General features: G+C 54.3%; 1 protein-coding gene across 1 annotated transcript in view; it reads left to right on the top strand.

Moving 5' to 3' along the window:
- Positions 1 to 10,544, top strand: part of SCRIB (scribbled planar cell polarity protein) — a 79,748-nt gene that overhangs the window by 32,720 nt on the left and 36,484 nt on the right. Inside the window, exons 20-26 of the mRNA XM_027705257.1 lie at positions 4,516 to 4,773; positions 5,316 to 5,426; positions 6,614 to 6,790; positions 7,212 to 7,328; positions 8,992 to 9,180; positions 9,945 to 10,064; positions 10,301 to 10,357. Coding sequence (XP_027561058.1) covers positions 4,516 to 4,773; positions 5,316 to 5,426; positions 6,614 to 6,790; positions 7,212 to 7,328; positions 8,992 to 9,180; positions 9,945 to 10,064; positions 10,301 to 10,357 — 1,029 coding nt within the window. The remainder of the gene's footprint in view (positions 1 to 4,515; positions 4,774 to 5,315; positions 5,427 to 6,613; positions 6,791 to 7,211; positions 7,329 to 8,991; positions 9,181 to 9,944; positions 10,065 to 10,300; positions 10,358 to 10,544) is intronic.

Below are 10,544 nucleotides of genomic sequence, written 5' to 3'. Positions count from 1 at the left end.
GGGGAGCTCAGTGCTTCCCTGGGCAGGGGGAGCTCAGTGCTTCCCTGCCTCACTCGCAGCTCTGGCCCGTTTCCCGTCCTGTCCGTGCGGGTCTGGCTGCTCTAACCTCGTGTCTCTGCCTGCTGTCCCTCGCTCCCCTCCTCCAGGGAGCCTCTCCTGAGCCTCCCGACCCTCTTCCCACGCTCGCATGCTGCCTCCGAGGGGAAGCTCCTGCATCCTGGTGCTGGTGGTGGGTTTCTGGCCCAGCTGCTGTGGTAAGAGCACGTGTTACCACAGCGCTGGCGTGAGTAAACACTGATACAGCCTCGTCAGTGCTGGCTTCTGTCTGCTCTATCCCTGGGCTGGGGCTCTGTTGTATTTGCTCGGGCACATTTCAGTGGAGCTCAGGCCCAGGTCCCACCTTAGTGTCTTGGTGGGAGACTTGAACTGGTACAGCATCACTCCCTTCCTGCTGGAGCTCCCCACTCCTCTTAAAATCAAGCCCTGATCCTGATCGGTGCCACATAGAATAAATTATTTGGGGTTTGTTCGTGTTTTAGTGCTCCCTGGTACAGAGGCAGGACTTAGGCCCAGCATTTGGGGTTGGTTTGCTCTATCTGTGGCAAGAAGAGAGGAAAATCTCAGAGTCAAAAGTCAAACCTGTCTCCACCCCCCTTCACCAGCTCTATTTATATCCGTGGGCAGCTTTGTAGGAAAAGCAGATCTAATTCCCTGGTAATAGCTTGCAGAGAATTCCAAGCAGGTTGTGTGGGCTCAGGGCTTAGAGGGCTTGGGGCCTGTGCTGGATTTTGCCGTGGCTGAGGCCCTGCTGTCATTAGTCCCAACACCCCCACGGGGTCCCCTGGGTACCTGTACCAGGTGGATGTGGCCATACAGGTTTGGTGCTGAGCACCAGCTGCAGCCCAGGTCCTGTGCTCAGCTCTGATTAATGCAGAAGCAGGTTACTGCTTTCCAGGAGAACACTCACTGGACTATTCCCATGACTTCCGAGCCTGCTTTCCACACCCTTTTGAAGCAGTGGTTGCCCTTTTTTGTTGGAAAGGCTCCAGGTGATTCCTGGGATGTGGGTGCAGGCTGCATGTGTTGCCTGTACCTGCATGGGGAAGGGGAGGGCCCTCTCTGGGTACTGGGCTCGTGGGTCCCACAGGCAGGGCCTGTTTCCAAATCCGTGGTCTCCTGGGCATGGCCTCAGCTCTCACTTTGTCAGGGATTCTTGTTTTCTTAGGAAAACAAATACAGCACAGCATCCTGCTCTTCCCCTGTGCTCTAAACCCTCCTGGACCCTCCTGCAGGGGAAGGACCAGAATCGCTCCTTTGACTTTCCTAAGGGAGCTTTGAGCACATGGATGAAGAGCCCAGCCTGGGTCTCCTCTCTGAGTTAACACCCCCCCAAATTCCCCAGTGAGTGACACTCACTCCCCAACTTCCCTGTGTGCCCATGTCTCTTGGGAGTCCTTTTGGTGGGGGAAGACATGGGGCAGGGAGCTGCTGGGGGCAATGTCAGAGAGTTGGAGTTGTGGGATGGGAATCCAGCAGGGAAGGTGCAGAACTGGGAGCAGTCACTAGGGACATCTGGTGTTTTTGGATGGGACTGGGAGTAGACTAAAGAAAACTGATTCTGGGGAGATTTAGGACGGTGGTAGGTGACACGTGGAGTCCTGATGAGGCAGTTTGATCCCTGAGAGATTTGTCAGAATAATATAATTTCCTGGCACACAGAGAAGTGTGCGGAGCAGGGAAAGGACAGAGACGCTGTCCCTTCCTCTTGGGCACTCAGAAGGCTGCACTGCATGGCTGGCCTTGCTTTCTAGCCAGATAAAGGCCATGGAAAATGAGCTGCCTGAAGGCTGGGAGGGCTCCAGCATTGCCAGGTAATGCAGAATTACTGAGTGAAGTGCATCAAGGGCTGTTCCACAATACACCTCTGACTCTGGGAGTCCTGTGCCCTGATCCCTGCTCTAGGGAGGTACCACTGAGCCCTTCTGGTCTGACCCCCTTTGACCACTCTCATCGTGTCAGGGACAGGAAAACAGCAGAGGGGATGTGAGAAATCGAGGGTGGGTGATGCTGGAGCAGGTCTGTCTGTGGAGTATCACTGTGGAGTCACAGAGTCAGAGCAAGGCTTGGGTTGGAAGGGATCTTAAAGATCATCTTGTTCCAATTCAGTGATTTTGTTGGGCCTTGATCTGGTAATAGAACCCAAAGGCCGAGTCTCTCCTGCGTGTCACCTCTGTTAACCATTTGAGGACCCAAGGGATCCTCCCTCCCCACTCTTCTGGGCACGTGGCTGCCACTTTCCCTGCTCCCAGGTCCAGCCATCAGCAGGGGTGAGTGCAGATTCCAGAGGTGGAACACGCTGCAGATTCACACGGGCAGGAAGGGGGGCAGTGCCCTCACAGGTGCCCAGCTGAGCACAGGGAGTCCTCACGGGGCAGGAACAGCAGCAGCTTCCCCCAGGTCCCCCAGCTCATGGGGTTTGCTGGTGGGATGTGCACACATTCCCTACCTCTCCCAGGGAAATGCTCCTGTCTGTAGGTCTCCAGCCTACAGCCTGAGCATTGAGGTCTTTGAGGCTCTTTGGTCAGACCCTGAGCCTTTCATCCAGCTTCTGGACCAGCTCTTGGCTCTCACCACCCTTTTGGATTCCTGCTTGCTGGCCAGTCCAGCTTGAATTTTACCAGTAGCTCTCACACACGTACCCAGAGCAGCATGAACTGGCACAGTAAATACAGAATGTGGGGAGAGGACAGAGCAGATGTGGTGAGCAGGCCCAGGACTTGGCACCCTCAGCATTTCCCTGTGCTAGTTCCTCCTCTTTCATCCTGGACCAGTCCCCTTTCCCTTTTGGAAAACATTCCATAATAAGTGCTGCCCCTTCCTACCACCCACCTTAAAGCTTCCTACAGCCAGCTGTGCCTTTCCACAAGAGCTGTGCTGAGATAACCTTTCCTAATCTCCCTTGCCTCTCTGGAGGGGTTGCCAAGTTTGGTGGCACTTCTCTAACGTGGGTGATTCCTTTGATGATCCATCCAGGAGTGTTCAAGCCCTGTCTCTGCTACTTGCATTCCATTAAGGTCTCTGCACCTTTGTGGTTAATTTATTACCTTTCCTGCTTGCTGCCTTGTTTCCTGTGCTCAGCAGCCACTACCCAGGTCCTTTTCATCCTTCCCCTTCCCACGGGCACGTGCCAGCTGCTGCCTTCACATCCTTCTGGTTGGTGCCAGAGGTGTCCCGTGAGGACAGTCCCCTCAGCAGAGGTGACACTGTGGGGCTCAGATTATCCAGCACAGCACGAGACTGGTTGTGGTTCTCCTTCCCTGTGGCTGTGGGTGGGGACAGGGCCTGTCAGGTGAGTGCTGGGAGTGTCTTTGGGGTTCTGGACAAAACCCTGTCAGACTGTGTGTGTCAGCTCAGTGCAGGAAGGAGCTGGGGAGTGACAATATTTGGGAATCAGGCTGTGAGGAATTGGGCTACAAAGCCCAGTTGCTGTGGCTGTTACAGTCACGTTATTTCATGAGCTAATCAAACCCCATCTTGGCAGCTGCTGGTTTCACGTCCTCGTTCATTTTGGAAAACTTTTCCAGAACCTAATGACTAGAAACCTTTTAATTTTCAGCTTCAGCTTTCTCCTGGCAAGTTTTGTCCTTTGGGCAGTGTTCTTCCAGCTTGGCTCTTGGTTTTCTGCCTCTCATACATTTGTGGAGAACAGTTGCATCCCTCTGGTCCTTTCAGTTTCGTGGGAAGCTGTTTTAATTTTGTAGGAAAGGCTCTCTGTGCTTCCTGGTCTCTCTGTGCTTCCTGGTCTCTCTGTGCCTGGGGTCACTTTCAATGCCTTAGAGCCATCATCTCCCCCAGGCTGCCATGACCTTGCCCAGCACAGGTGGCCACCAGTGGCTGGGTGACCAGTGACAGGTCCAGTCACCCTTCAGTGCCCGTGTCTGGGCTGTGGGTGGCTGATAAGGTCAGGTGGCCCAGTGACAATGCAGCAGGTGCCCCAGCACATCGATGTTTTGTGGCACTGTGGCTGAAAATCGCTGGTTTGGCTTCTCCCACGTTGAGATGTTTGGCCCCATTCCTTCACTGCAGCCTCTTGTCCCAGTGGGAAGCTGGAATGGAAAGCCAGGGAGTGCTGGGTGTTCTCCTGGGTGAGCTGCAGCAAAGCCCAGGCCCAGCTGGGTTTGTGGGGGTGCAGGAGGTGGAGCATCACACGTGGCCTGTGGGTTCCCCTGGAGCATCAGTGGTGCTGCAGGGCACCAGGTGCACGGGGAAGGTGGGAAAGGGGCAGGAAAGCCATCTAGGAAGGGGATTGGGATCCGGCAGGGATGAGCAGGCACCTTTGTCCCCGTGCCAGGTAGGAGGGAGCAGGGCGAGTTACAGGGTGCTCAGGGGCACCGGCCTTTGAGCCAGGGCCGTGTTCCAGCAGGATGGGGTCCCTCAGGGGCTGGAACACGCCGGGAAGTGCCGGGTGATGCTCTGACACCGATGGTCTGACGCCGAGTTTGCGGGTTGTTCTAGATCAATGGGGTAGACATGACAGAAGCCAGGCATGATCAGGCCGTAGCCCTGCTTACCGCGGCCTCCCCCACCATCGTGCTGCTGGTGGAGAGAGAGGGCTCGGAGCAGCCCGGCGAGGGAGCCTCGCCCGGTGCACCCCGCGTGCGCCTGCACTCCCCCCCGCCGCCCCCCGGGCCCGGGGACAGCCCGCCCGAGGAGACACCCACGCCGCAGAGGAACCACCTCCCCAAAGGACTGGAGGATCAGTACCCCATCGAGGTGAGCTTGGCCTGGGGAGACGGGATGGGGTTGTGATGGGGGTTGGCCCACGGGGTTCTCGGGGCGTGGAGGAGTCATCGTGGAAAAGCTCGGGGTGCAAGGGACCTGAAAGCCCGTCCATTTGCACCCCCTTGCCATGGGCAGGGACGCCTTCCACTAGCCCAGGTTGCTCCAAGCCCCGTCCAACCTGGCCTTGGACACTTCCACAGGGATGCGGCAGCCACAGCTCCTCTGGGCAGCCTGTGCCAGGGCCTCCCCACCCTCACGGGGAAGGATTTCTCCCCAGTGTCCCATCTTACCCTGCCCTCTGTCTGGTGAAGCCATTCCCCCTTGTCCTGGCACTCCAGGCCCTTGTCCAAAGTCCCTCTCCAGCTCTCTTGGAGCCCCTTCCAGCTCTTCTCCAGGCTGCACTGTCCCACATGGGGAAACTTGTTTTGTGGGTGTTCACCCGTCCAAACACCCCTGATTCCATGTTTTTTGGTGTTTGTGGTCCGTATGTGGTATCCCTCATTCCCTCTGACTCTTTTTCTTGTTCCCTCAAGGAGATTCATCTGGTGAAAGCGGGTGGTCCCCTGGGCCTCAGCATCGTGGGGGGCAGTGACCATTCCAGCCATCCCTTTGGGATTCATGAGCCAGGGGTCTTCATCTCCAAGGTAGAGACCCAGGAGAGCCACCCAGCCCTGAGCTTGGGGTTAAGGTGAAAGGTTTTGATGCAAGTCCAGAAGCATAGGACGGATTTATGAAATAAAGGGATGGGAGGGGGATGTGTGAAGGGTTGTACTGGATGTGCTGCTGCTGCTGCTGGAGCCATCCAAGGGCACATAAAAGCCTCAGACCTGTGTAATCCATGCCAAACCCTTTGGAGGGGTCCCAGTTAGCTTCTGAAATTGCTGAGCTCCTCTTGGCTTTAGTGAGTCGTGGGAAAATGCTGGCATTGCAGAAATCACCAGTCATCACTGGTGGGATGAGTGTGTGAGTGCTGGGACACCCAGAACTGCTCTGCTGCACTCAGGCCAATGCCCTTTGACCCCAGTTCCCGTTCCAGCAGTGACATCAGCTGATGCCATTTAGGGACAGCACATGGGCCAGTCACTGGCTGCAAGCCATTCCCTCACAGTCCTGCACATCCATGCTCCTTGGATTAGGGATGCTGGAGAGGACATCCCTGCCCAACCCTTTCTGCTTCCCAACATCTCTTGTCCCATGGAGATGCTGAATCTGTCTCCTCTAACACCTGTGGCTGGGAGTCAGGGTTCAGACCTTGTTAGGGGCTGTTTGGAATTCAAGAACTGATGCCTGCCAGATCCCTTCCTTCATGTGCCCATTGTTCCTCTTGCAGTGCTTCAGCAGGTCTGTGGAGCAGGATTTGCTCTTCCCAAAGCCAAACTAACTTTTTCCCACCATCCCTGCTTGCCCACGTGCTCACAGATGTCAACCTTTCCTTGCTGACTCCTTTGTTTCACCAGAAACAGAGGTTTGGTGCCATGGTTAGTCCCTCTGTAGCTCTCAGGATCCCCTGTAGAGCACTGGGTGAGGGCTGGAGTTGTACTGGTGCTGTCAGTCTTGGTTACAGTCACGGACAAAAGATTGGCAAAGCTGGAACGGGTTTGGTTCAGGTAAAATTGGGAATATGAGAATAACATAAGGAATGACAGTTCAAAGCAAATCCCACCTCGTTCTTTGCCAGCGTTCACAGATGTGTCCCCTCTTGGGGAACTTTGGCTGCAGAGAGAGGAGTCACAACAGGCCTGGAGGGTGTTGGGGGACGCCCAGGGGCACAGTCACGTCTCCAAGGAAAGGTGGAATTCCCTTCTCCAGCTGTGCTGGTGGCTCTCTGCAGGTCATTCCCCGGGGGCTGGCGTCGCGCAGCGGGCTCCGCGTCGGGGACAGGATCCTGGAGGTGAACGGCATCGACCTGCGCCACGCCACCCACCAGGAGGCTGTGAATGCCCTGCTCTCCAACGCCCAGGAGCTCTCCATGCTGGTCAGGAGGGACCCACCTCCGCCTGGCATGCAGGTGGGTTCTGGGTGAGAGGAATGGGGGGAAGGAATCACACACAGTCACTTCTGGAGGCCGTTTCTTACCTGGCTGGAGGTCTGGGATTAGGACACAACCAGACTCCTGGTTGGAATTTCCTCCTCCTTTGGAAGGATCCAGTCTCTTGTGAGCATATTTCCAGTGGGGGAGTGGTGAGGGTCTCTTGCTGTGCCCGTGGTGACTGTCATCAGAGAAGGACCAGATTCCATGAAGACCACACCTGAGCAGGGAACAGGAGCGGGCAGAGCCTCACCCAAGGGAACAAACTGCCAAGTGAGGGACGGGATTAATTCAGGCCCTCCTTCAGGGCATTCAGAGTATGGCCACTCCAAGGAGTGTTCCCCCAGCTACCCCAGCGTGAGCTTGTCCCAGAAACAAGAACACTTTTCTGTGTTTCCAGGAAATATGCATTGAAAAGGCTCCGGGAGAGAAGCTGGGCATCAGCATCCGGGGTGGAGCCAAGGGCCACGCTGGCAATCCCTTTGATCCCACCGATGAAGGCATCTTCATTTCCAAGGTACCAGAGCATGAACTCTGCAGGTTGGTGCCGTGTGAGCACTGCCAGGGAGAGGGGTGATCCTGGGGCATCTGTTGGGTGTGCTCTGTCTGCTTTCACTGCTGCAGCAGTTCTGGAGACTCTTCCTCCATCTGAGGAGGCAAATCCCTGTCCTTTCATATTTCCTCCTCTACAACAGCTACACCATTTCTTCTTCCATTTCCCGTTTGCCTTTATTTTGCCTTGTGTTTCCTCTCTTGTTTTTTCTGTAACATGAACCCACACATCCTTCCTTTTCCCCACATTCCTGTTGCTTCCCACATTCCTGTGTCTTCCTGCCCCCCCGACTCATGAGCTCTTCCCTCCTTCCATGGGAAGCATCAGGAATTACTCCCCTTTCCTCCTGTGCCATGCACCCTGTGTGCAACTTTGTTCCCTTTGTAAGTGACTGCTTGTGTCACACTTATTTCTCATATCACTTTTCCCCCAGAAGTAACACGTGTTTTCTTGTTGAACTGTGCGTCAGCTTATGCTCCTCCCAACCCTTTCCAAAAAGTTTTTGTTGCCTCTTCTTCCTTGCTGGCAGTGGAGCACAGTAATAAGTGGTGTCATTTTAATAAGTGGGTCTTGCTGCTGGCAGAGGAGACTCTGGGTCTCCTTTGTGGTTCAAAGACTCTGGTTCACCTTGGTGTCACTGGTTCCCTCTTTAGCTGCTCTTGTGGGATGATGTAAATCATCCTCCTGGCTGGGGACACTCCATAATTGCCAGTCAGCCCTGACAATTGATAATTGGCTGCCTTCAAGGCAAGGGAACACACAGCATTTTTCATTACATGGCTGTAACTGCTTTATCTGGGTTCTAAAGTTAAAAGAGTAAATTTAAATTCCCTCTGTTAGAGCGACAGTTGCACTTTCCCCTGGGACATTTGCAATGGCAGGAAAAGAAAACCTGGGATTATTGTGACCGATGGTTGTTTTTAAGGATTGGGTTTGGTTTTCTCTCTCACAGCATTGCAGCATTTGGGGGTTGGAAGAGTCACAGTTTAGCCACAGTACAGGGTTATTAGTTCACCTCCCTCCCCTTTTTTCACAATACTGGTTGTTTTAACCTGCAGAGAACCAAAGCCCTGAACAGTTCTGCTCTCCCTTCAGCTGTGTTACTCCCCTCAGCCTCTCTTACTTGTCCTATCCAGAGTGGAGTTCCTGCCTCTGATTTTCCCTGTGTATTTCCAGTAACAGAGATACAAAAGTGATGCTTTTCTTCTTCCTCCTCTTTGCATGTCTGATCCCTGCCTACTTCCTCCTTAGCTTGTCTTCATTTGCATTTTTATTGTGTCTCTCTCCCACCAAACAATGATTTCCCTTTCTGAGATCCATCATGATTTGAGAGCTTTTCCTTCTCACCCACTTCACTGGCAAAGCCAAAGCAGTTTGTTTCCTTGGGACAACACATTTCAAATTCACATTCTTTTACCTCCCGTAAGAGATTCTTCCACACCTGTTTCTTCTACCAGCCTGTACAGGTTCTTCCTCCCCTGCTCTCTCCATGAGTCCACAGCAGCACTTGCAGGTGCTTTCCCTGGCTCACTGTCCCTGTTCCCTGTGTGTGCTCTGTCCTCCCGATGGTCCCCGTGCTCCGTGCTCTCCCCTGTCCCCTCTCCAGTGACCCCCTGGTGTGTTCCAGGTGAGCTCCTCGGGGGCTGCTGCCCGGGACGGCCGCCTGAAGGTGGGGATGCGGATCCTGGAGGTGAACCACCAGAGCCTGCTGGGGATGACACACACAGAGGCCGTGCAGATCCTCCGAGGGGTGGGCGACGCGCTCCTCGTCCTGGTGTGCGACGGCTTCGACCCCAAGGCTGCGGCTGCCATCGAGGTGAGGGCTGGGGTGTGCAGGTGCCCTTGGAGTGACCAGGATCCCACCATGTGGATCCCACCTCTTTCTTCGCAGAATGCTGGATTTTCCCAACCTTTTGCTGTAGATGATTTCTGAGGTCCCAGATTTCAGTCTGACCTGTGATATGAGCTGGAGGTGGTTGCCAGTCCAGAGAAGCTGTGGTCCCTCAGGACTGTCCTGTTCCTGCTGGTTCCAGAATTGTCCCATGCTAGCACTGCACTGAAATGAAGTTTTCAAGCTCACTTTCTCCAGGCTACTTGTGCCCATTTTTTTTTGGCCAATATTTCCTTTACAGTCAGTTGTCTGGCTCTTTATTGTTGTTTGCCTTTCCCCACTTGCCTTTCTCCAGGGTAACACTTCCCTGGAGCAATCCTGTGCCCTCTCAGATTTCTGTTTTCAAGGCTCAGCTTTTGTATTCTTCAGGAGAACATGAACCCAATCCCTGCTCACCTCATCCCCTTCCTGCGCCTGGGTCCATTTAAATTCGTCTTTCTTAGACCTCAGGATCCTCAAGCACTGCTCAGCTGAAACGGCAGGGGTAGAACTGGGTGCTCTTAAGGTCCCTTCCAACCCAAACCAGCCTGGGATTCTATGGAATGAGGTTTCAAATTGTGAAAGAGTTCTGGTTCTGACAATCAGGAATTGTCCTGGTACAATTCCACATCTGGGAGCCCAGGATAGGGAATTTTTGGAATGGCGCTCTGTGGACTTCCACCAGGTGAGATTTGCCTTTTGATTTGCAGATGTCCCCAGGAATCATCGCAAACCCTTTTGCTGCTGGCATCGGGCGCAAGAACAGCCTGGAGAGCATCTCCTCCATTGACCGGGACTTGAGCCCTGAGGAACTGGAGATCCTGCAGAAGGTGGGTGTTCTGCCTGAACTGAGAGTGGAAACAGTTTCTGGAAATCTCTAGTTAGTCTCCCTTGGTGCGTGGAATCTGCAATGTAACAGGCACTGGACATGGCGTGGGATCAGCGGGTCCCAGCACATGGATCAGGAATGCACTAGGATGGGACTGTGGTGCCTTCATGAGGTCCCAGGTGCTCCAGGTATGGAGAGAGCACTGGTTGAGGTGGCTCTAACTCTGCTCTCTCCTAGGAGATGGAAATGGTGAGAGAAGCAACTCAGTGGGAGAGAGAAGAAATGGAGAAAGTGGTGAGAGATTTTTTGTGTAGCAAAATCTGTTTGTGGCAGCGACTCTGCTGAGCCCGTGAGCCCTGAGGAAGGTGCCACAGGTTGTCTCTGTCCCATTGTCAGTGCCATGGGAGCTCTGGATCTCAGTCTCATTGTCAGTACCATGGGAGCTCTGGATCTCTGTCCCATTGTCAGTGCCATGGGAGCT

Source organism: Neopelma chrysocephalum, unplaced genomic scaffold, assembly GCF_003984885.1.
Source record: "Neopelma chrysocephalum unplaced genomic scaffold, ASM398488v2 Primary Assembly neopelma1_322, whole genome shotgun sequence".
NCBI classification, from domain to species: domain Eukaryota; kingdom Metazoa; phylum Chordata; class Aves; order Passeriformes; family Pipridae; genus Neopelma; species Neopelma chrysocephalum.
The sequence above is the reverse complement of the archived record's forward strand: the minus strand, read 5'-3'. Positions and strand labels throughout refer to the sequence as shown.